The following is a 26,634-nucleotide window of genomic DNA, read 5'->3' as shown; positions in this document are numbered from 1 at the left end:
CTAACCTAGATGTTAAGGAATGCTATTGACATGAGCTAAGATTAATGTTACGGGTTAGTATTTATTTGTGTCCGAAGAACAATTAAGGCACAGAAAGGAAGGTCTTCTTTGGTACAAAACTGTACAGAAAACAGCACACACACACCCTATACGTTCCCACTGCTTGCTCAAGACCAACTCACTCAAGTGACTCTCTCCAGAGTACCCTAGAGTTTGTCCAGTCCACTCATTCATTCATTCATCGAATAAATGTGTATGATCACGTAGTCTGTACCAGGCACTGTCAGGAATACCATCCTGAAAAGGACACTTACTTTTTTGTTTTTAATCTTTTCCTTCTTTCCATCAAATTTGTCATTTTTTTTTTTTTTTTAGTGTCTTGCTTACAGTTAACTGCCAAGCTTCGGGGAGTGTCCGTGGAGGTTAGGTTATGATTTCGGAGCGGAACAACTCAGAATGAAAGAGTCTGTCCCGTAGTAAAGAGCAAGGATGGTGTAAACACAACTTGCCACATCTTGGAGTATTAGAACTAGGCGCTACTCTTTGAAATCTGATGTCTAGTTTTAAAGACAAAATAATGTCTAGGTCATGCCATCCATAGCAAATAACTGGATTTTTTTCCACCAGTGGTGATGCTGCACTAAAAAACGTGTGTGTGTGTGTGTGTGTGTGTGTGTATGCTTTGATTTCTTCCAGTTATTGTTTACATTGGTAAGGCTTTTCCCTGGGGTGTGTACTAACTGAAAATGTAAATATATGCACACACACACGAATATATATGTGTGTGTATCATACTTGATACATTTAAATTCATTCCAATTATTATTTTTATTGATACTCAAATTGCCCCTTATTTGGCCAGAAGGAGCTTCTTCACGCTGGCCTCTGATTCTCGTTAGCATGTCCTTATATCCTTGAAGAGCATCTTTGCTTTCTGTCATAATAGAATGTTCCAAGCTCATGTTGTATATTTCTTGCCCTTGACCTAAAAGCGGTCATTTCTTCACAAATTCTTGGCCCCTGTCAGTGGGAAATGGTATTTGGAGACAGCAGTCAGGGTTCTGAGGATGGTTATTTCTACTGGAGCTGGATTCTTGATTCTGTCTTTTTATTTTTTGGCCAGTGCATCTTTGGGATAAATTTCTAGAAGTGGGATTGCTGATCAAACAGTTAGACAGAAACATTTTAATGAAGAATTTGATAAACTAACTCTCAAGCTTAGTTGGGAAAGGGAATTTTCAGGGTTAACTACAAACATTTTAAAAGGGAAAAAAGGGATGTTAGACTTTCCTGACCAGATATGAAAGAAATACTGTAAAGATACAGTACCCAAAACTATGTGGTGTTGGCCAAGAATAGTAAGTCAATAAAACAGAATGAAGAGACTTTGACCAGGAAAGAACAGATCAATCTGTACATGATTTGGGGGATGTTCCTTATCAAGTTGAATGAAAATAAAGGGAGTGTCTACTTCACACCAAAGATAAAACTAATGTATGGATTTAATAATTTAAAAAACAAGTACAAGAGAAAAGAGTATGAAAGTATTTTAATAGGCTTGGGGTGGTGAAGCTTTCTAAAGGAAAATGCAAGAAGAGAGAAGATAAGGGTTAATTCAAGGTTGTTTTTTTTTTAATTGAAGTACAGTTGATTTACAGTGTTGTGTTAGTTTCTGCTGTACAGCATAGTGATTTAATTCTCCATATACATATTCTTATTCAGATTCTTTTCCATTCCAAGTTATTTCAAGCTATTAAATATAGTACCCTGTGCTATACACTAGGACCTTATTGTTTCTCTCTTTTACGTACAGTAATTTGTATCTGCAAACCCCCAAATTCCCAATTTATCCCTCCCCCCCTTTCCTCTTTGGTAACCATAGGTTTGTTTCTATGTCTGTGAGTCCATTTCTGTAAAGAAGTTCATTTGTGTCATTTATTAAGATTTTTGGAAATAATGAACTCCAGAATGTTTGGCCTGAACACCTGCTGCATTACAGACTACTATTTATTGACTAATATTTATTGAGTGTATACTGTTTGCCAAGCACTGTGCTAGGCTTTGGGAATTAAGGAATTGGAAAAGAAGACCAAAATATCTGCCTTTAAGGAAGTTTATTTGGGAGAAGTCTAGGCTTCTGTTTGAAGCTATCCTTGCCTTTGTTACCGCTGAATATCTTTGGGCTGTATTGCAAAGGGGTTAAATCATGTTGACCTTCATCTCTCCCACCCCTGCCTTTCATCTCTAGACTTGCCTCTCCCTCTAAATAAGGTGGGGGTGGCAGGCTTCCAAAAGAATATTTTCCACCTACTTTCCCAGCTATCACTAGATTCCAAAAGGAGGAGAAACTGTGTTTGTAAAAAAAAGAAAATATTTCGCTGTCAATTCAGATTTTTTTTTTAAATTCTTTGTTTTTCTAATACTAACTGTCATTTCTATATTGAGGCCCCACTGCACCAGATGACGGTTAACTCCATTGCTTGGTACTTCCAAGCAAACTCAACATCAGAAATTTCTCAAGCACTTCCCTTTTGAAAACTGAGCCACAGTCAGGAATTTCTTCCTCTTTCCTTTCTCCCTCTAGTTGAGTCTAAGCTTTGGAGCTTCTGCAGAGCTGAAGCAAAGGCGGAGATGTCTGCCTCTCAGCTCACACATACCCTGCCTGTCTAGCCTCTGGAATTGTCTCAGTCGTCTCGCTGATGGTCATGGTGATCATCGTTGGGCATCCGCGTGTGGGTTTGTCAGCTTTGTCACCCTTGGTGCAGCGATGTCCTGGGGCTTCCAAGATCTGTTCATATTGATACTGCCTGAGAGAGACACGGCTCCCATGGTCCATGATGTCATCCACCGCCACATCCTTAATATTGCAAAACTCCTTCAGTAGTCTTCGTATTACACTGGCTCTCTCCTAAGCCTCTCTAGGAAGACAGAAGTTTCATCAGATCCTCTCCCCTTTAATAGCCCACATAGTTATATTCTATTGTCCCCATCACTGTGGCACTTCTGAGGGACTTGCCCGCTATCCTGAACATCCACATAGAAAGAGGGCCCACAGATCCCTATACCCACCCCTGTAAAGGAATGTCAGTCATCTCACCTTCTGTGACAAAGTTGGGTGGTGTGCAGAGATGGATGTAGAGCACAGAGCCTCACAGCAACATCTAAAATGTCTTGATCTCCTCTGTCTTTCTCTTCCTCTTTTCAGGGATTTTTTTCTTGTCTGGAGGGAGGAAATACCTCACACTTACCAAGTATTCATCCCACGTCTTCCTGTCCTTCATCCAGAGGCCAGCTTTTTAAGCTTCGAGAGCCCAGAGTTTTGATGTAGACAGTAAACAGACAAATCCTATTATGATTAGTTTATGCCAATGAATTTGAAGCTAAAGGGAGGGGAAAAAAAACACCAAGAATTTTGAGATCATTGATTGGGATCTTTGGTGTGTGTATTTGGAAGATGTGTGTTTGTATCTCATGTTATTCTGCCAAACACATCTGCCTTCTGTGCTGTCTTCAGTATGGTCCCATCGCACTATTTGTTCTCCTTTATTTTACTTGATTTTTGAGGAGTGTAGTGAAGTGTTTGAATACCTCTTCTCAAATTGTTGGCTTTCCAGATGGTTACCAGAGTAATTTTTAGTTTAATTGTCTTTAGATTCAGGTTTCAGACAGAAAACAAACCATGGTTACCAAAAGGGGAAAGGGAGGAGGAGGGATAAATTAAGGAGTTTGGGATGAGCAGATACAAACTATTATACACAAAATAAACAGCAAGGACATACTGTACAGCACAGGGAACTATATTCAATATCTTATAATAACCCATAATGGAAAAGAATATGAAAAAGAATATATATGTGTGTAACTGAATCACTTTGCTGTACACCTGAAACTAATACAACATTGTAAATCAACTATACTTCAATTAAAAAAAAAAACTTTAAAACTAAAAAAAACCCTAAAAAACAAAACAAACAACAACAAAAAAACCCAAAACCCTTAATCCAAGTGCATTCATTACCTGATTTCTTAAAAATTGAATTTAACAGCTTTATCTTTAGCTCACAAACACTAAAGAAAATTGGCAGGAATTATTGAATTAGAATAAATGCCTGTTGATTATACCATAATGAAGTATGCTTTCTTACAGACACGAATCTTCTAACATGAGAGAATCTGGACCTTATAGCTGAGTCTTTCCCCTAAAATAAATTGAGGCCAAGTTATTTTTTAAACTATAATATCTCCTTTTAATTTTAACAGAACATAGATTATGATAATTGCTCTTCCTAGCTATCTTCTGAATGTAGTGTTTCTTGAATCATTGCGTAAGAAACATGGAATTTTTTCTAAGAACCTGCCAGAAAATATACCCTTCTGCTTCTTTCCCTTTCATATCCATTTCTAATGAAAAGCAGTGACAGCAAATTTAGTTATAAGCCAAACTCATCACTGGATTTCTTGTGCTTTTACAGTTTGATGTTACAAAGCACTAATGGCAATAAATACATGCCTTTTTAAAAGGGGTTTTTCCCCTTTATCTACAGAGAAGGATAACATATAACGTTAGAAAGCATAACTCGCTTGTCCTAAAATAATAACACCCGATTGTTAAATGGAGTGAATCAGTATTTCCTCATGAAGAGGAGATACCACCAAAAACAGCCGATTTTGTGCTAATCCTGGGTGGTCCAAAAAAGACAAAATATTGAATTAATTCTACAACTTTGGAGGAGCAGTGGAAAAACAAATATAGGAAGCAAATGAGCCATTATTAACTCTGGAAAAGACATATTCTGTGAAATTTTCTTCCAGTTCAGCTGTTATGGTAAGATGATGAGGTGGTCGAGCTTGGTTGGTTAAGTGGGTAGATAGCTAGATAGAGGTGCTAGGAAGTAGATACATGGGACTTAGATTTGGTCCATACTTTGAGCCTGAAAGTCAATGAAAAGTAGTTTAAGAATAATTGATATATTAATACAAATTCACTCCATAAACATTTGTTGCTCTTTGTCAGCAAGCTTTATGGCAATGAAGATGATGACGATAAATTTTAAATGCTTTTAAGGTTTATTGTGGTTCTGGGAGAAGACCACTCCCAGAAGGGAGGCTCTGGTCTGTGTCTGTTTCTTACCCTCACTGATCAGTGTTCCATTCCTCACTCTTGTTTCGGAATGTTACTCACAAGTACTCACCTTGTAAGGAAGGCACATAGTAGGCCAACCCAATACAAACTCATGCTGACATTCCCTATTTCATTACAGCAAATTCTTCGTCATTCTAGAGAAAACTCAACGAAAGTTATCTTTCTCATCACCGATGGGTACTCCAACGGGGGAGATCCTAGACCCATTGCAGCATCACTGCGAGATTTTGGAGTGGAAATCTTCACTTTCGGCATATGGCAGGGAAACATTCGAGAGCTGAATGACATGGCTTCCACCCCAAAGGAGGAACACTGCTACCTGGTCCACAGTTTTGAAGAATTTGAGGCTCTAGCTCGCCGGGCATTGCACGAAGGTAATGGAAGCCTAATGGCATAATATGGTGCCTTTAAATGGGAGTTCCTTCTTGCTTACTGCTTGAAACCCACTGCATACCAAGCCCTGTGAGGTCTTCGCTGAGCATGATGCCCGTGTGTCCTTTGTGTATTATGAGATATGTTGAACTTCACAGAGATGACATCCTGACCTTGCAGCAGGAGTATTTATTTTGTTTTGTTTTACAGCTGTGATATATTTTCACTAAAATATCCATATGCTCCCACCTGGAATAGTTAAAAATCAGTGGAATGAACTGAGGTGTGTTTTGAGGCCACACACAGAGTGGGAAGCCTTGACTTAGAATCCCATTTACAGTTATCTGGAATAATGAAGTAGACCTTCAGATACGCAGAGTGAATCTCACCAGAATGTTCCCAGAGATATACAGGGAGATTATTAGGGACAGTAAATACTTAACGCACCCTTCTTGACCTGACAATTTGAAGACAGGCTTATGTAAAGCTGAAGAGCAGTGCCAGCAACAGAATGGCATCAGTAAATCCACTTATTCAAGTTTTTTTGGGGGGCGGGGTTGGTAATTAGGTTTATTTAATGGAAGCACTGGGGATTGAACCTAGGCCCTTGTGCATGCTAAGCACATACTCTATCACTGAGCTATACCCTCCCCCCTCAAGTTCTTTGTGTATCACTTATAAGGATGTTTAGTTGTGTGGCTTAAGTCAGATGAACTTCCAGGTGTGATATGGGTGTTTGTCTTGGTGATCCAGGAGAGCAAGGGCAGACTGGGAGGAGGCAGTAGGAGATCGAGCCTATCTCGAAGCCATAGACTTGATCTCTGGAGGTATCCATGTGAAAGATTCAGTCTGATGGGAAGATCATGGCAACCCAAGGTTTCTTAGCAGTTTGTAATGTTCAAAATAAGTGCATCAGCCCTCCTGTAGTTCCATGAAAGGTGGTTAGAGCAGCATCTCAGGCTGTCTATGGACATAGCAAAAAAAAAAAAAAAAAAATCCCGGTTAGCCGCCTACTAACTGAGTGGATTTTGGCAAATTATTTAATGTTTGCACTCCTTAGATTTCTTGTTAATAGAATAGGGTATAAGAATAGTACCTTCTTCATAGGATTGTTCTAAGGATTAAATGGGTTAATATATATAGTGATTAATAGTCACTGAGGTCTTACTATACTAAGCCCTTGATTACTGTCCATTATTATTATTATCTTAGGCAATTTATCTAACATCTGTGAGCTTCAGTTTCCTCTACTTTTAAAATGGAGATATTACAATATGTGCCATGTAGTTGTGTCAGGAGGATTAAATGAAATGTTTAAATTTCACCAAGTGTAGCATTTGGCACGTGGCAGACGTTCAGTAGCTGGGGCATCCTTTGCTTCCCCTTTTCTCAGGGGAAGTGATACGTTGAGTGGGAAGACAGAATGGCTGTTTCACTAGACGGGATTATGAAATTCTGGGTGTTCCAGCTGTGTCGTAGAGGACCCGTTTCCAGTGCTACCAACCTTCTGCCTTGTAGGTTTGGGGCCTTCTATCCTAATGCGAGTTGAGTCAGAAATTGGATGGGACAGAGTCTTCAGGGAAGAGATTTTGGTTACCATATTACAACAGGGGCTTGAAAGGCGTCTCTTTTACTACAGTAAACTAATACCTGAAATGTGTAATATTCTGATTGAGTTTCCAGGTTCCATAATAAAAAATCCTGTTTTTATTAAAAAGATATGATCAGGGCAGAGGAAGTGAACCTCATTTCCCCTGCCTCTGTGTTCTCTGAAGCTCTTTTTAATCTGGATGAATCTGCTTTTGGTCTCCAGACTATCTGTGTTTGTGGCCATTCTCAATAGACATAAGTTGAGGAATAACAGCTTTCCTCATATGCAGCTTGTTCACCCTCTCTCTCTCCCAGACCTGAATGCCAGTGCACCAGTCTTGACAGCTCCATTCTTCTTGCTCCCCAAGTTACTTTACTGCCAAATAAACCTACATCTCAAAGTGAAGTCCTGGATGGCCGTGTTGCAGACCTTGTACCCACCACCACAGTCTTGGATGGAGCTTTAACAGACTGCTTGGCTCTCCTAGTCTCTTTCCGTTAGGGCTGAGGTCTTCCCTTTATTTTATCCTTATCTGTTGTTGTTCAGTCTTAAGGCATCGAGACGTGTTTCATAATGGAGGCCGTCGCCCGTCTCCTGGCCACGTGTTCAGTGGCGGCCCACATGTCTTGCTGAAACTCACCCATCGGCGTTCCGACTCTGGCCCCATCACTATGTCCAAGGTTAGCACCACGGACCTAGCAGTGGAATTTAGGCTGAGAATTTTGAACTTCTTCCACAGGGTGAACCTGATTCTGAGCCATCCGTCCTTGATAAGTCATATTCAACCTTAACCTGCCCTGTTAAGTCACTTTCTGAACAGAACAGCTCTGCCCAAGTTGTGGAATTCTCAGCGTGGCTCAGGTAGTCAGGGTGGTCTCCTTTTCCATGACTCATGAAAATGTATTGAAAATTGAGGGGCAGACCAAATTCTATTACTAGAATTCTATCATCCAACTTGTGCAGCGCCGTTGTTTCAGTCTTTAATCAAATCATTATAGCAGTCGTGGTATTTCTTCTTAAGGCAGGAGCTCACAGTCAGCACCCCAGTGCAGCAGTCAGGATTGCCGTGTTACTTATTTATTTGAACAAGGATTCTGGAAATCTGGTTGCTGCTGCCTGACCTCATGCTGGAAGCCGGGGGAATGACCTGGAGAACCGACTGTGTTACTTCCTGCTGCATCTGGAGATTCCTCGCTGGAAAGTTCTGAATTTCTGCCTGACCCTGCCTGGCCTCGAGAACTTATGATGAGGTCCCAGACTGAGCTAACTTAACCGGCTGCAACAAATTCCCAGTCTGTGATGGTGCAAATCACACACATTCAGATTTGAGTGGGAGCAGGGAGCAGTTGGAAATTAGACGGATACGAAAAGATTCTTTCCTCCAGCTTGCACTTGAATTGTGGTAACTAGAGAGTGTACCATTTAATTGCTAATTGCATTTTTCTTTTTGATTACCCCTTGTCATGTGCTCTGGATAGATCTGCCTTCTGGGAGTTTTATTCAAGAGGATATGTCCCACTGCTCGTATCTGTGTGAAGCTGGCAGAGACTGCTGTGACCAGATGGCAAGCTGCAAATGTGGGACACACACGGGGCAGTTTGAGTGCATCTGTGAAAAGGGGTATTACGGCAAAGGTCTACAGTACGAATGCACAGGTGAGTGCCTGGCTTGTGTGTACCTGTATCAGTTGTCGGCTGTGCAGAGGTCGACGCCCAAACTTGATGGCTGATGACATGAAGTGTTTATTGCTGCTCATGAGTCTCTGGGCAGCACTGTTAGTCTCAGCCGTGATGACTCGTGCATTTGTCATTGGCTATGGGCGGGGTTGGCTGCCCTGCTGATCTTACCTGGGTTCTCTTACCTGTTTGGAGAGCAGCTAGCCGGAGTCTGGTCTAAAACGGCTTGTCTGGGACCACTAGGCTGGTCTTTATGTGACCTCTCGGACTCCATCAGGCTAGTCCAGTCCTCTTCACGTGGTGGTGGCAGAGTTCCGAGAGAGAGTGGCCCCCTGAAGCCTACGTTCAGAATGGGGTGGGGAAGGTTTATTTGTAATCTGTCAAGAGCGAAGTCACCAAAACAGGCCTCCGTCTCCGCACGAGATGGAAGCCAGGGGGATTCTGATCCTCAGGTCCCATGTAACTTGTGGGATTGTCACCAAAAAAATACAACATTCACTTGATGGTCTTTGAAGTCTTCGTAAGTCTCCACGAAGGGACATCCAGAAGCTCTAAAAATGCCATAACTTCAAAATGGAGTTCACTTCTTTGACATGTGTAGTTTTACCTCCTCTAAGTTTCCTTACCAGAGGATCTTTTTTAAAAATATTTTTAACATTTTCATATTTATTATGTTAAATATTCTATTAGAAAGGCGTGAAGACAACTTAGGGATCCCTGTGTTCTGTATTATATTTTAGGAAATCTTGGCTATTTAGAAGTGTCTCGTGATTTTTCTGTGATAGCCTTTCATTCGTCTGTTCTGTTTTGCTTGGAAAGCAACGTGTGCTTTAGACCTCACGGCTGTCAGGATTTGCCGTTTGGGGAAAATGTATTCCTGTGGAAATTAACGCCCACCAGGAGAGCTTAAGGGCGGGAGGTTTACTTTATTCCGTCCCATGTGGCCTTTCATTGCTCGTTTCATGTGGATATTATTTTATTCTGACATTTGGAGGGTATGTAGGTCTGCTCTGTAACACAGACATGTGGTTCTCCCAGGGGAGAACCTTCCAGGTCTTCTATCTGACCTGCTTTCTCTTTTTTTCATGTGGATATTATTTTATTCTGACATTTGGAGGGTATGTAGGTCTGCTCTGTAACACAGACATGTGGTTCTCCCAGGGGAGAACCTTCCAGGTCTTCTATCTGACCTGCTTTCTCTTTTTTCTTCTCCTCATGGGATGTTTCCTCTTGTGTTCTCCTTTTACTTGCTTTCATTCTTATTGCCCCTCATCTCCTGTCCCTTAATTTCTCCTCCGCCCCCTGGCCCTGATCCTAGTTGGCGGATGTCCTTCCTGGGTCTGAGCATCCGAGCTCGCCCAGTAGAATCACTCCTTTCCTGGCCCTGCTCCCACTCCACCCAGCAGGATTCCTCATTTAAGCAGAAAAAAGGGGGGAAAAATCAGCCTAACTGCCTCTGAGTTGGCAAAACGCCTCCTCCTGAATCTTCCCACACTTTCATCCACAGCCCAGCTTGGCACTCTCCCCGACACCCCCTCCTTCCCTCCTCCCGTCCAAGCCCACCAGACCCAGGCAGAAGCTCTCATTTTCTTTGCGTCATGCTGTGGTCAGCATGTCTGCTTTCCGTGTGGTCCTAGACTGAACTGCTCCCTGCCAGCAAGCCACTGCTGTGTGGCTGCCGGGCCACCTCAACCACACCTCGCCCAGCCCCCACTGCTCCAGGGCACTGTCATCTCACATCCCAGGAGATAAGATGTGGGATGGGGGGGGGGCGCGGGCAGTTCACAAACTCACTGCCCCCAGTTACCCCTGTCACTGTGGCTGCTCGTTCCAGGAGTCATGCATTCCAGTCTGTAAAATGTGTGAGGTTGAATTGGAGCCTCAGTACAGGGGGACAGGAGCAGTTTGGTTGTTGGTTCTAGCCAAGAATGCTAAGCACAGAATTCATTTATCTATCCCTTCTCTTAAATTAGTAAGCCTTCCTTACATGCAAGCTTTCAGTTAGGTATGGTTCATTGATATAAATGGTTGGGATTGTCCCCGTCAACAAATGTTGAAGATGACAATCAGGGATGAAAAAATGGTATTGGGGCATGGAGCTGTACTTTGTGCACTTGCAGGAGACAGTGCTAATGACTGGCTTCCCTGGCATGCTAGGAGCTAAGAGAAAATAAGTTCTGTCCTTCCTATGACATGAAAGACTCATTATTAGACACTTCTCATTTGGAAAGGCCGAAAGAAACACTAGCTCTAACTCATCCAGTACCCAAAACCTGGAAGCCATGAGCCCCTTTTAAAATCCATTTAGTTCACAGCTGTCCCTGAGCACGGGTTCAATGGTGAGCTGATAGACCTGGTGCCAACCTTCTTGGAACTTACGATCCAACCTCACAAATTGATTTGTAATTGCATACTGTGGTGTATGGTGTGAAGAAGGGCCTCCAGGGAAGGTTGGACTGCCATCAGTCTCTCCACTGAGATATGAAGGATGCCTAAATAAGAGTTACTGTATTGCTCCAGGAGAGGACCGGCACCTTTCATTCAGTATTGCTGGAATTCTGAGTATTTATCCTCATTGTCAAAACAGTGCCCTTCAGCAGCAAATTACCTCCCTTTAGAGCCAAAGGAAACCTTAGCAATTATCTGCTCTAAAACCTTCATTCTGCAAAAGGAAATTGAGGTCTCAGAGAAAGATGAGTAGTTTGCTCAAGATGGCATTTCCCCGTACACCAGAAATTGACACATTGTAACTGACTATATTTCAATTTTTTAAAAAGAAAAAAGGTGGTATATCCTACCATCAACCAGCAGGACCTAGAAGGGGACCCAGGACACTTTTCTCTAAGTCCTGTTTCCAAGATCTCAAACTGCTTATTTTGCAGTTTTTGAAAATAGCTTCTTGTATACATTGCTTTTCAGAGACCGTAAACATTGAAGTGTGCTCAGAGAGTTTAAAAGCACAGAAAGATCTGGCTCACATTCAGCCTGTGACAATTACACACTCTGTGGCTGTGGATGATTAATTCCTCCTGATTCTCAGTTTCTTTGTGAAATATGCTTAATAATGGTATAGTTTTATATATACATATGTATAATTTTATGTATATGTGTTTTTTGGTTTAGTTTTCTGTATATGTGCGTACACACACGTATGGTCAGACTATTCAAGATGACTGATCTCTTGCTCTTTGTCCGTCCTCTGCTCAACCTACTGCCTGCTTCACCTGCACCTACTCACAGGACTGACCTTCCTGCGTACTTGCCCCAGGCCCCAGCTAGTAATTGTTCTTATCAAAAGAGTGGTCAGGGGTATGCCCTTCTGCTGGTTTCCCTAGTAACTGATGAGCTAGCCTGGTGTCAATTCCCCTATTACTGCTAACCTTCCCCTGTCCCCTGGAAGCCAAGATTGTCACCATGTCCTGCCCACCATGTCCTGCCTGCTGTCAGCCACACATGGTCGGGTGTCCCTCCAGGACCTTGCTTCAAATGAGTAAGCTCCCCCATCTGTTAAACCATTGGTGTCTCTGTTGCTGACTGCAAAGGCTCTTTCTCTGGTCTTGAAGCTGGGTGAGTACAGACCTTGCAGGTCTGCAGGGTGTAGCCCAACAATAGATAAATATACAATTTTGTATATAGAAGTATACCTATAGATGTGTGTGTGTGTGTACACACACATATGTATATATGTGTAGGTAGTTGGATGGTTGGGTAATTGAGAACATACTTAGAATGCTTAGGATAGTATCTGGCACATCAATTCTTTTACTATTAATCTTTATTGTGAGATAATATAAATATTATGAGAAAGCTAATGAACATTCAAATAATTATCTCAAGAATGAGATACTTGAAGGTAAGGGATGCCATGTATTTTGTAAATTCCACTCTTCCGGGCTAGAATAGTGGCCCTAACCTGAGAGCTGAGCTATGGGGAGGACAAGGAAGATCCCTGCATGCAGGTGAACGCCAACAAGAAGCCTTGCCCCTACTGAGGGGTACCACATTGACCTGATGAGCATCCAGTGAAAGTCAAGAATCCCAAGTGAGAAAGGGCAGTGGGATCACGTGCCACTGGATGTTGAAGTGGAGGTTGTTTGCTTGATTAGGGAAAAGTTACATGCTGAGGCAAGTTGTGTTTGTTAATTAATTTCCTAGAAAAGCAGGATACTAGCGCTGGCTGTAAAGGTTTTTCTCACTGTTCACTTGGGAGATGGTGCAGCTCTAGCCCATGATCATATAGGAAGTTTGGGGCAGAGCTAAAGTGGAATTAAGGTCTCCCAATTCCCAGTCTGCGATCCTTTCTTTGTACTATCATGTCTCGAAGGGTACCTGTGAGACTTTAAAGAAAACGGGTCAGCACGGTGTTAACTGTGATCGCCTCCTCCTTTTCCCTCTTTGTTCTGAGTGATTGCCATTCTGGGTTGCATGGGTCCTCAAACAGTGACCTCCCAGAGCCCTGGCCAAGGCAGTGGCTCCACTCAAAGTGGCCCGAGCACCTCTGTTATGGGAAGGCTGGACAAGACCCTGATGCACAAAAAGATTTTAATAATTGTGGGTCTGTTCCGTATCATGAAGATCTTAACTTGAGCCCAAGCCTGAAGATATTCTTTGGAAATTACTGTGTCAAGGAGTTCAGTTTTATAAGACATTATTTAATATGTTTGAACTGGTTTTTCATTTCATTCCCCTTGGCTCAAAACTTCTTTGAGTTGGTTTCAAAATAATCCTGTGCTTTTAGCTGGTGGTCTTGAAGAGTGTGTGCTAATAGGTTTTACAGAAGTGAGAACCATGTTAACATGTAGTCCAGAGTAGAAGGATGCTTTGTTCACATATGTCTCCGTTCATTCGTATAATGACACTGAACACAGAAACCGTGTTTGACGGAAGTGAAATGAACACATTCTCTGAGTCGTCCAAAGAGAGGCATTGCAATTGAAGAAACCCAGTTCAGCAACGAAAATCAGTTTCAACATAATACCAGCCCCTGTCGTGCCTCCCAAGCCCTAGCTGAAACCTCTTCTCCTTTCTGCTCTTTCCTCTCAATTCTTTTTTTTGGGGGGGGGGGTCATAAATCAATTCTTTATGAAAGGCTGTTGATATTTTGTTTAAAAAAAACCCTACATAGCTCTATTTTATTTGTATGATTCAGAAATTCATGTATGGAACTTCAGTACTACTTGAGCAGGTTTAATGGGTTGAGGAAACATCCTGCTAGAATTTGTACCTGAACTTCAGCTAAGGGAAGAGGACTGAAAAACTGGAATCTAATGAAAAGAAGGTGCTTCTAATTTCTAGCTGTAGGATTGCTTTCTTCCTTCTTCACATTTAACAGAGACGTTTGGACAGTGGTGGTGATGATGATGATGATGTTGAGAGAGCAATAATTAACTGATGATAATAATGGTTAATATTTAAGTAGCGCTTCCTATATCCCAGCCACCTTTTCAGAATCATTGATATACATTAACTCATTTCATGTTCACAATAACTCTCAGGAGTATGTCGCATTTTACGGGCAAGGAAACTGAAAGTCTGAGAGGTTATTTGTCCAGGATCACATAGCTGATAGAGCTAGTTTATGAACCCAAGCTGTCTGGCTCCAGAGTTCACAGTCTAGCCATAGAGATAGACATGCAGCAAATAAACACAATTAAAAACATAATTTCAAATTCTGTTAAGTGTAAGTGTGACCCTGAGGAGAGCATCAGTATTTGATCATTTTCAACACAACAGCAGCTTCGTGCAGTTCAGTCAACCCAGTGGAAAGGCAGGAAAAGAAGAGAACGAGTTACATAAAATATAACTCTGATCATGCCACACCCCTGCTGACTTTTTTAATTATGACTGATTAGGACAGGATAAACTTCAAGCTCCTTAGCATAGCCTAAAGTTTGTATGATTTGATTGCTCTTAACCTCTTGAGCTAAAAGCTGAAGCTAGTTATCATTTGCCCCAAATAGCACGCTATTTCATTCCTCAGACCTTTTTTCATGTTTCTTCTGGTTCCCTTTCCCACCCCACCCAACTATTTTCTTTCTTTCTACTTCATCAGACCAGTGATTTCATGGACAGAGATTTTCTGGTTCACTCTGTCCCCACTGCTTGCTTCCAGAGCCCATCAAGAAAAAAGGTGTAGGTAAGAGGCCAAGTTTAATTCCAGGATCTTAAATGCACAGGAACTCATCCTTGAAATCTTAGGCGATTGCATGGTTTCCTTGTCTGCCTTGGGTACCACGAGATCCTTAGCACCCAGGCACATGGTAAGGATGTTTAAGAACGTGTTTCATTTGTTTGAATGCAAAATATTTACATTTGGCTAAGTTTTTGTCAACAATAAATCAAATACAGTGTATGGTTGATTTGCTAGATTAGTCATTTGTAGACGGCTAGATCATCATAACCAGTTGTGGGTAGCCAAGGAACTCCTGTTGTAAATCCAAGCAGTTGCAGCTCTTCTGAATTTCCCCTGAAGGGGTTTGAGAGCCGCAGAATACGGAGACAATAGGCATCTTGAGGACACTGCTTTGCAGCCATTGACTCCAATTTCAAGTGAGTTTGGAATGATTAGCGGATTGAAAATTATAGCTGGATGGGGGCCAAGGCTGAGGACTAGATAATGAGCCAAAGCCCCGGTTATATGATTTTTCATAAAAAGGAGGAGACACTATAGAAATGGAAACACTGGCCTCTTTAACTGGGAATGCCTTATTGCACATGGAAATACATGCGCACAAATCCCCACCCCCGTCCTGCGAGCACGCACACGCTTTCCTTTCTAAGTATTATATCATTGCTTTGGAAAGAGAAGGGACAGAGAGCTCTGGAAATTCTTGAATAGGAACCAGAACATTTGGAAATCTTGTTCTCGGAGCAGAGCTTAGCCGAGTTTTCTTCCCAAAAAACATCCCCAGCGGTGCCCAATGATAGATTTGTAAGGTGCAGGAAATTTGTGCAGTGTATTCCTGTTTGCTTTCTATGAGGTAATATTGCTAGCGTGTTGACACGAGTTCCCTTCCACTTGAGGAGGACGGGTTACTGTTGCCTGGACCAAGCTAGTTTTTCAGGTTTCCACTGAACGAGGTAGGTGCTCAGTCCATCATAATTTTGTAACAGGAAAACGCGTATTATTGGTCTGTGGGTATGAAACGTCACCAGACTCCGAAGTCAGGGGGCTGTCTTTCAGCTCAGGTGTTGTGTTCCTCAGCTGTGTAACTTCTGTTGGGTTCTTGTCCATGTTTGCTGTCTCTTTGTTGAAGTTCTCACTGTATTCATCCATTCTTCTCCCACGTTTGGTGAGCATTTTATGACCATTCCTTTGAAGTCTTTATCAGGCAAATTACTTAGCTCTATTTCATCACGGGGTTGTTTTTTTTTTTTTTTCCCCTGAGGTTTTGTCTGGTTCTCTGTGTTGCTTTCTGTGCATTAAGATGAAATTGCCCCCTCTCCCAATCTGCAAGGAGAGGCCCCATGTGGGAGATGACCCTTATGGTTCAACCCTCCCCTAGGTCTTGGTGGTCTCTCTGTGATTGTCCCAGCAGCCTATTTCATTTTTAATGGCTCCCACTAGCTGAGGTTGTGCCAAGACCTGTCAGCATCCCAAAGGGGAGGATCTCAGACAGCGCCTAGATTCAGGCTGATTGGGAGCCAGACCCTCAGGCAGCAGCCTTTAAAGTATGTAAATATCTGGGACCACAAGTATAAGACCCACTGGCCACCAGAGTTGGGTGATCTGGAGGTGTCCCCTGAGTGGCAGTCACAAAATTTGGGGCACCAGATACATGCGAAAGCTCCCCTCCAGGTGGAGATACCTTAAAAAACTAAAAATAGAGTTACCGTATGATCCAGCAATCCCACTCCTGGGCACATATCTGGAGAAAACTTTAATTAAAAAAGACACATGCACCCCAGTGCTCACAGCAGCACGATGTACAATAGCCAGGCATGGAAGCAACCTAAATGTCCATCAACAGGTGACTGGATAAAGTAGCCATGGTGAATAAACCATGCCTTCACTTCCACCTCCCCACCCTACAATGTATCTGAACTCAAAACGTCTTAGAAGTGAGCCAGAGTACTCTATTTCCAGTGTCAGAAAATATTGAAAGGTATTTCACTGAACTATGTAAAAGGCAAAACAATTCTTGGAGGTCTTGTTTATTGTGCCTTAGTCTGAAGGATCTCCAGATACTGAGATTTTGAATTGTGCTGGAGATTTATTGCCTGGGGGCAGTGCACCAAGATTTAGAGGGGATGAAAAGTACGCATTTATTTTGAAAAATGAACAAAGGGCAATTGTGTAAAGGTTCCAGAGATACTTCCTCTGGCGCGTCAGTTTAGGTAAGAATCCATATGAATGTTGAGCTTTCGGAAATCTACTGTCTCAAAAGATTCATGCCACATCCACGTGCCCATTGCAAAGTCTTTGCCTGCTTGGGTGTTCTGATTTTGCAGAAGAGGAAACAATGTGAAAGAATTTTAAGTTTTCCAAAGGTCATTCATCTCCAGAGAAATCAGTATGCAGACCCAGCTCTCTTGGAGTCCAGCATCCATACTGTCTCTGCACCATTATGTCGCCTACAGTCCATCCATGGCACTCACTGCACCGTCATTATCCATCAAGGAAATGATCCAGGAATATTTTGCTGCTCTTACCAGTTGCTTCTAAGTTGTAGCTGAGCATCCCAAATATTTGGTTCCGTGGGATCTGCACGGAGGTGGTGCTTACTAAATGGTAGATAATTAGCCAAGTTTGGATGGTAGCCAGTGTTAGCAATTTGAAAATAATAGTCCAAGTGAGAGAAAAATCAGGCTCAGTTAAATGAGGGCCTGTGTAAGTATCCTAAGTGCTGGGGATGCCGAGATGGATGGTTGGGTCCTTGTACAACCTTGTGTTCGTAAATAGCTATGGATTGCAGTTAGTGGCTTGAATGCTACTGATGAATCCTAGTTCTGTAACTTACTCGCTGTGTATTTCTGGACAGGTTCTTTGATCTCTGGGCACCTTAGTTTCTTAGTCTATGAAATGGGGTTAGTAACAGTAAAATTGTTATGGAAATTCAATGAGATAATGTGTATAAAAAGCTTGTGGCAGTGTATGGCGTATAGTAAGTGCTTGATTAAAATGATTATGCTTTACTAGGGATGGTTCTCAAAGGGAGAGATTTTTGTCCCCTTGGGGACTTTCGGCAGTGTCTGAAGACAGTATCAGTTGTCACAGCTGAAAGGAGCTACTGTCATCTAGTGGCTGACGGCCAGGGATGTTGCTCAGTAGCCTAGGATGCACCAAACAGCTGTGGCAAATTCCAAACAGCAACCTCTACTGAGGTTGAGACACCTGTTCTGTATTGACAGACTGAATGCTTTAATGTAAGATTCAAAAAGCATTGCTGTATCTCAATTTAAAGTTTTAGAAGAAATATCAAAGCCGTGGGATGCTCCTAGGGTTAAATGATGTCTTGCAGGTGATCATTGCGTCGTCTAATGCTCCAGCCACCCTAGGCTGCTGGTGGCCGCTGAGACCCTTCCAGCCCTTCTGTGGCTCCCTAATTGTGTGCTTTTGTTCCCCTTTGCCCAGACTCTCCTACATCTTGCCTGTATGTTCAGTTCTTCCTAGTCTCTCATGATTCTTAACAATCTCACCTCTCTTGTGAAAGTTTCCTTTTCATTCCTTCTTGCCCTAGCACAGTTGGATCTGGACTTTTTTGGTTCTCTTAACCATCTTTTTCCTGTTAACACTCAGCACCTAGGATCATCATTTTGGGTGGGTTTTTTCTTCTCTGCTATTCTGTGAACTCCTTTAGGGCAGGTTTATGTCTGTCTGCCTCTCTCTCTCTCTTTCTTTTTTTATTGCCTCTGCTACATGGCAATGGACTTGGAGGAAGCATTAATCAATTTTGAGAGAATGAATAAGTGAGTAAATAAATACAGCAAATTGCATGTTTAGATACTAGAACGCAGCATACGGAAACCCTGCTTGGTCCCCAACTTCCTTCCCGGGAATTTTCCATGCCTTTTTCAGAGAAATGAAGGTGAACAAGTCTACTGACCCTTAGAAGCACTGGCTTAGAATCAAAGTAAGCCATCTGGAAGGCCAAGTTCAACAATGGGAAGTGGCTAATCACACACTGATCTCTTTCATGGTATCTGGTTACTGAGATTATTTTCCAAATGTAGTTCTAAAACCAGGCTATTGCGATGTGTGTGCATGTATGTGTGTACAGCTATTTGCATGGACTGATGATGATTGATGGTTTGGGGTAGGTAGTGTTACATTTCATATCACAGTCAAGACAGCATTCCAGGATATGGTGGATTTTTACCATTTAGGCAATCAGTCAACAAATATAAAGCAAACCATTATTATTGTCTGTAGCATAAATTTAGTGGTTGGGAAATTTTCCATAAAAGCTTGAGATAGATAGATTTTGTCAAAATATGGAAGCAGGTATGTGAACATAAATTATGAGCTACAGAATAAATTATGAGAAAAAAGTAATCAAATACACATTATATGTGAAACACGGGGTTGTGTGTGAAAGCACACCCATAAAAATTAATAAGGCAGGGTCACTCTTTTTCACCATCAATATTTCATATATTAAGCAAAAAAGAGCTGTTTTACTATTTGCGTATGATATGATTGTTAACCTAGAAAATCCAAAGAAGTCAATGGTCAGTCACTAGAATTAATAAAATACGTTCATAACGGGGCAAGATAATTATTTCAAATCAATAAATGTTTATGGAGAAAACACTAAGTTTAAGAATGGGATGAAATCCTATTTACAATAATTTAAAAGGTATGTTTCCAAAGAATAATTTGAAAGAGAAATGTGTGACCCTCAGGAGGAACTGTAAAGTTTTACAGATATATGAATAAGAGGGTCAATTTATAAATTTATGCAGGAGGAATACCCCACTCCGGTCATTCTAATACTCATTCACATTTTGCAGGAGAACTAAGGAAAAGTGCATCTGCTCCATCTTCCCAGAGCAGATTCCTCTGCTTTTTGTGTGTATCATTTCTTCTCTGTTGACAGATTTTTCTAGGTTGCGTGTATCAATCCAACAGTGATATTGCTCTTCATGTGTTATGTTTTTAGGGTCACCCTTTGTAGAAGTATGGTGATGTCAGTTTTTCTCATATCTTATGTTGAAGGGTGACTTCTATTTCTAGAAAACCAAAAGGAACCAAAAGGAAAATGGAAAAAAGTAGATAATTGCCAATAAACAAAGGATAACAATTTTAGAAAGAGTTAAAGGAAAAAGAACCATAAAAGCAATTAAGCAAAAAAAAAAGCGTTAATTAATCATAGCTCAAATGTCTTAAATCAGCCTTACGTAGAGAGATATATGGGGATGAGTGAATCATACTGTGTTTCAGAATGAATATTAATGTCCTTCAAAATCATTCTCCAAAAGGGATCCAGAGTGAACTTGTCATCTACCCTACCTTAAAATATTGTCATTATTCTCATTGTTTTAAGGATCAACTTCTAGCTTTTGAAAGTGACCTGTCCAGCCCTGAAGATCCTGGCACTCAGTTTTCTAGCCTCACCCCTCTGTCCTCAGGGCAGAGTGAACTCGCATTTTCAAGCTTGCCCTCTCTTGCCTCTGGGTCTGCACGTGTTGGTCCCTCTGTCTGGAACGCCATCACACTGTCTCTACCCCTCCCCCCTTACTTCTCTGTTGGATTCTGGTCTGACCTCCGAAATCACCTTGACCAGCAAAGCTCACCTGACCACCCCACCTTTGTGAAGTCTGGATAACATCTCTTTCGTGTGTTGTCAATGACATGATACTTTGCCTCTTTTTAATCATCTGTTGAAGACTGCAGACAAGGCTCTTATTCTTCTCTATCCCAGCTATTCCATTACCTATCATATCCTTTTCATCACTACAGAACATCATAAACTTTTAATTTTACAGCTACTTGGCTATCAACTTGATCACCCATGTGTCGTGGTGGAAAACTAGTTCTCCAACTGGTTACGTAACATAGAGAAGTTCAGACAGTGTGACAGCCAGGAGTAATTAGCAGAATTCTCACCCGAGGATTCTCCCTTGATCTTTTGCTCCACACCCTCGTTTAATGGATGAAATGGGAGAAAGGTGGTAACATAGTGAAACTGAATGTGTTGAAAGCATTATAATTGCCAGAATAAAAGACTTTCCATTTTATTTACAGATTATTCAGAAAAGAATCCAAACATTTTAACATGGGAATATGGGAGGGGAAAAAAATGAGAGGAGTACTTCAAGGTGTGGTAGACTAGACCACACAGATCATCAGAGTGAATGCCAGGCAGAATGGGTCATTCTGAATCAGATTTTAGGGAAACTCAGAAGGAAGTCGTTTAAATCTGTCTACTGGCTCCTTTAACTATCGACTATCTTTTAGGTACTTCGGAAGATATGATTGTGGCACAGCGTTTGCCTGAATGTTGTTTATTATGAAATAGAGCTCTGATTACCACAAAGAAGTCCAAATGTCTGCCATGAACCACGAATTGAGGTTCATCCAGTTCTAAGCAGCTGAGATTGAATGACGTTAAAAACTGATGTGACTTACGTGATACTGAAAATGCTAGGACTGTTCAAAACAGATTTACTTTTAGTTATGGAGGTGATGGGATTTGAACTGAGTTTGAAGGATAGGGTTAGGACAGTTAGAAATAGTGGGTACTCTTGTGGACAGTGGAAAGTACAGACTTGGGATGGGGCCTGAAGTTAGCTTGTATGATGGGAAAGCAGGCTAAATCTATGGGGAATGTGGGATTCCAGGCAAGAGAGGTAAGGAGCAGGCACTTGATTTTACTGGAACTTGAGTTCCGGGCTACAGCAATGGCCTTTGGTCCATTGGCAACTACAAGCCATTGAAGATTTTTGAGCAGGAAAGTAGCATGATGAAAGTCGTGTTATAGAAATATTAATTTGGCATCTGGGGCCAGAAATCACTGAATCTGAAGTAACTTAGGAGAGGTGTATGTGTAGAGGTTACAGATCAATCAAGTCATAAATAATGTAGTCCTAAATTAGTGTAACAACCCTGGGCATGGAAAACAGCAACTGAGATTATCTGTATTTTCAAACCCTCAAAGTCCTTGAAGTCTTATTGAACTGAAGTAGAGGAGAAGAAGAGAGGCTGCTATGGCTTGAGACTTTACTCATAACTTACCACCCTGTGGGAAACAAATTTGACAGCAAACACCAAACTATACTCACAATCTTTCTTCCTTTCTGATTGTGAAGGTCAAGTGTTACTAGGTCCAGTGTGTACCATTTCTCTTGTTCCTTAGGACAGGCTAGTATTCATCAGATATGCATCAGTACAGTTTTGAAAGTTGTTAAAATGTTGAAATATGGATGCATTGGTTGGTAAATAGTCACCACTCCCCAGTCTCTAAAGTTCCCTTCACTGATCTGACCCCTTTTTTCCAGGCTTACTGGTCTACCCCACAACTCAGCACCTATAGGGGTCACATCTGGCAGATTAGTGGGCACGCAGAACTCTGCTGGATGCTACAGCTGATGTCTGCTCTCATTGATCAGTGATCATGCCAGTCTGGTAACATTTTAAATATTACCCCTGCGAGGAATACAGTTTTCTCCCAGATAGTTCTCAAGTTCTTTAAGTAAATGGACTTCTGTTAGGCCTACACCTGTCTGAATCTCAGAGATAGATTCACCCTTGAGATTCAAGTTGAAAGCCTGTTGCATTGAAATTTGTGGGATTTCACATTTAAATAATGATTCATGGTTAATTTAAAAACTGCTAATACCCAGTGCTAATGAGAGTACAAAAGATATGTACTTTTAATCCTGATGATGGGATGGAAAATAATTTGACAACCAGCTAATGAGTTTGAAAAGTTGACATTATTTTGCCTAAGGAAAAATAATATTTTGGATGGATGAAAGATACAAGGGAACAAGACGATTACGGAAAAGTTGTTTATAATTATGAAAAGTCAGAATCAACTTAAATATCAAACATTAAAATAACAAACCAGAGTGGTTTAGCTTACAGTAAATTTTATTTTCTTTTTTTTAAACAATTCTGCGTTATTAGCTATTTTAGAAAGAATAAATAAGGTTAAAGGTAATTCTAAACTCTTCAGAGGCTTCTTCTAAAAATGCTTACCCACGAAGATTTAGTGATAAAACTTAGTATGATCTCACGTTTCCCACCCAGACATAAACACCTGAAGACAATTAAGAATCAGAGTTTTCAGCTAAAAAGACTGCCGAAGTGTTCTGTACTCAGCCAGGTTATATTTGTGCGTGATATATGTGACACATGTATTTATGTGTCTCTGTGTATGTATGACACTTCACACATGCATCCTCTTTTGAACACGGTTTTTTTGAGGGCTTGGGTTTTTGTTTTTTGATAGACTTGTCCTAATCCATCGGTAACCTCCTTTCTAGTCCACGCAAGGTGTTGATATTTGCAACATGGCGTCCTGCAGCTAGGTTGCCATTTGCTGCTACGGTATCGCACAGTTGCCCACGGTCACAATTTGGTCCAAGTAGTCTGTGTTCCAGCCAAATGAGCTAACCATCGTAGGGAGGTTGGCAGGATGCTAATTCATTTTACACAATTTCAGATGTGCAGAATCCAGGCCAGTTAAAAAGTCTCCTCATCTAATTCCTTGATGAAAATAGAAAAGATCTTGGCCATTTGAGAAAAAGAGAGTCCTTCATCTGCATGCCTTGGTCCTTGTCTTGTATTGGTAATGAGAATTGGCTCAGCGTGGGGAAAGCTGGTTTTCTTCTAGTGCAGTCAGTCCCTGGGCTCAAAATCCTAGCACAACTATTTATAGGAACAGATTCCTTATTTGGAACAAATCCATTGAGTTGAGGAAAAGCATGATACTGCAGTAATAAAGAGCCTTCTTCTGGGGGACCAGGTGACTGGATTGATGCTCTGCCTAGATAGAGCAGAAACGAGAGTTTTTGATTTGCACAACTCCTGAGTACCATTACCATTTATGTAAACGGACACCCTTGGAGCTGTTGCGACTGTATTCTTTAAAGAGATTCATTAACCTTCCAACGTGGATTGTGCAAAGAACAGAGTTCTTAATATTTATAGAGATTTGTAAAAAATTACTCTTAGATTATGTATAAGAAGTAATTTTGTAAAAGGCAAGGGACTGTATAATATATGTTATTAATTTAAATAGTCATCTAAAGAATTGATATTTACTGGGAAAGATAGATTAGAGAGAAGGGAAATCTCTTTGTATTTTACAGATTCCAGACTGGTGGTTGTTTTTATTTACTTCAGTCAAAAATCTGTGTTGTCAGCTGAAGAAAAACGTTATGTTAGCGCAACATGATAACTTCAAGAAGCACATTTCCAGCAATAGTAGCTGATAACTGCTGTTTCCTAAAAGAGAAAGTGCTTATTTTAACCGCACCAAAAAAGAGCAATTAAGAAATAATACTTGGTACATTTCCAGGAGGGAATCATTTGGTGTTATAAAGAAAACATCGTGACAAGTCAGTCCTGACCCTTCAGCATCACTTGTGAAACTTGTTCAAACCACAGTCCTTCATCTTTTCAACTTTTGCTTGGTTTTAGATGAGGAATTTTCTCCCTTGGGAATCAAAGCAGTTGATTCCACCTCTCCCACTAGAGTTGTGCAATGCCTTTAAATAGTTCTCCTGCAGTCTGTTTTCCATTATCATTATGAATTTCACAATACATTTCCAAAATGTACTTTTGGATATTTTTATCCAAAACACTGTTCTCCAGTGTTGTAAACTCTTTATTATTCAAAAGATTTTGGAGAGCAATAGGGTAAGATTAGTTCTTTTTTATGTAATATTATTTCTTTAATAATTTATGAAATCTGTAGCTAAAATCTGACTGCTCAGATGGAAGTTTTCTTTAACTTTTTAGTATATTCTATTTATGGAATCATCAAATATGAGGGTCGGAAAGGCTATAGCCATCATTAATTGTAACTCCTGTATTTTGTAGGAAAAAAGAAAAAAAAGTCACCTACCAGTGACCCTGTAGCTTGTTAGTGGAGGAGCCAAGATAGCAACTCAGTTGTCAAGACTCCTAGTCTAATGTCCTTTCACTTTGCCCCGCTGGTGGTCTCTGACTTTGGTCCTCCCTCCCCACTAACCCATCCTCCACCTTCCAGTTGAGCTTGCTTTATCTTGCCCTCCTTTGACTGAGCCACTGCTGGCTCGGGCAGTGGGATGGGCATTGGTTGGGTCAGATGATGGAGGACTTTCTGAACTTACAAGAACACGTTGCCCACCGAGAGAAAGAGGCATGTGCGTCTGTTACATACAGTGTGAATATGTACCAGAGCAGGGGTGAGGGTGATGTGCTCTGGGCACAGAAATGAAGGCAACGAAATCTGTCTGAAAAAGCTGGAGAAGCTTTGAAGAACCACGTAAGTCTTGAAGGATGCTGTAGGTTCACTCTGAGAAAGGACAGCATATGCAAAGGCAGAAGCTCAGTGGAAGATAGGAAAGAGAATGAGAGGGAGATCATATTTACCAAGCCCCAGAGCATCTATTGGGCATAACAAGCCTATAAAAGAAGTACAGTTATCTTTTTTATTGTTGAGAAAATGAAGAGTTGGGCACATTATTCTGACATTGACTGAATGCCAACTAACACGCCTGGCGTTGTTTTAGTCATATAATTTCAATTAATTCTAACAACAAATTTATCAGAGACATACTACTAATATTGCATGGGAAGAAACTAAGTCTCAGAGAAATTAAGTAAATTACTCAAACTCCCAAGTCCAGTAAATTGAGGTGGAAGAGGTGTGGTGGGAAACAAGATTTTTCTGGATTCCGAAGCACCTTCTAACCTGGCTATGGAATTCACTAGTTCATTGTAGCAGACAGTCAAGAAGGTTACAGACAGATCAAAGATGTCCTTATAGGTCAGAATAAAAAGAGAGGGCCTCATCCTGTTGGTGCAGTTTTTTGGTAGAAAGTGTTTTGATCAAATTTATATGTTAGAAAAATGTTCAGGTGGCAGCATCTAAGATAAACTGAAGAGTAGGCATGAAGGCTGAGGGACCAGTAAATGGACTTTGTAAAAACCTGGAAGAGAGATGATAAGTTCAGATCCAAGATAGGAGCAATGCTGATGAAGCACGAAGCAAAATGCAAAGGGTTTTTAAGGAGTAAACTCTAAATGATATGGTTTTCATTTCGATATTGAACAAAATGGGGAGAAAAGGAAGAATCAAAGTGATCTCCAAAGTCAGAGAACCAATAACTGAAATGAAATACAGCATTTGAGACAATGACTTTCTTTCATATATTTTAAAATTTACTTTCAGTTGTTTTTACACACTGCCTATTCAGTGTAGCAAAATTTTAAAATTTAAATCAGCAAAAATAAACCTGGAAGCCTCATAATTCTGCCATGAATATAACCCTGGATATATAACCTTATAGATCAGCTTTAAATCTTATTATTTATTAGCCAAAAGGTCATACAATACATGTGGTGTTTGAAACTTGCTTTTTGTTTTTTACATTCAATCAGCTGCACAATTTGATTGACTTTCCACGTCAAGAATTATATTGTTATGGCTAATATTCCATTGGATGGGTGTGTTATTAGAATTTAACAACCCCCTCATCTCTTGACATTTGCATTATCCCCAATGCTGTGTAGTGACAAACAATAATTATACATAATTATATACATAATTAACAATTATATATTCTTATATGTATAGGTAAAAAAATGTTCCTTTCACCTGGACAAATTCTTAGAAATGAAATGTATCAAAGGGAAAATTCCTTTTGAGGCTTTTGGTGTCTACACTCAGGCTGCCCAACAGAGTAGGACAGAAACT

General features: G+C 40.9%; 1 protein-coding gene across 1 annotated transcript in view; it reads left to right on the top strand.

The window, feature by feature from the left end:
* SVEP1 (sushi, von Willebrand factor type A, EGF and pentraxin domain containing 1) overlaps positions 1 to 26,634 on the top strand; it is a 159,735-nt gene that overhangs the window by 25,747 nt on the left and 107,354 nt on the right. Inside the window, exons 2-3 of the mRNA XM_072959895.1 lie at positions 5,262 to 5,517; positions 8,585 to 8,761. Of these exons, the coding sequence (XP_072815996.1) occupies positions 5,262 to 5,517; positions 8,585 to 8,761 (433 nt within the window). The remainder of the gene's footprint in view (positions 1 to 5,261; positions 5,518 to 8,584; positions 8,762 to 26,634) is intronic.

Source organism: Vicugna pacos, chromosome 4 (assembly GCF_048564905.1).
Source record: "Vicugna pacos chromosome 4, VicPac4, whole genome shotgun sequence".
In the NCBI taxonomy this organism is placed as follows: Eukaryota; Metazoa; Chordata; class Mammalia; order Artiodactyla; family Camelidae; genus Vicugna; species Vicugna pacos.
Note: the sequence above shows the minus strand (reverse complement) of the source record. Positions and strands in the feature narration are given on the sequence as shown.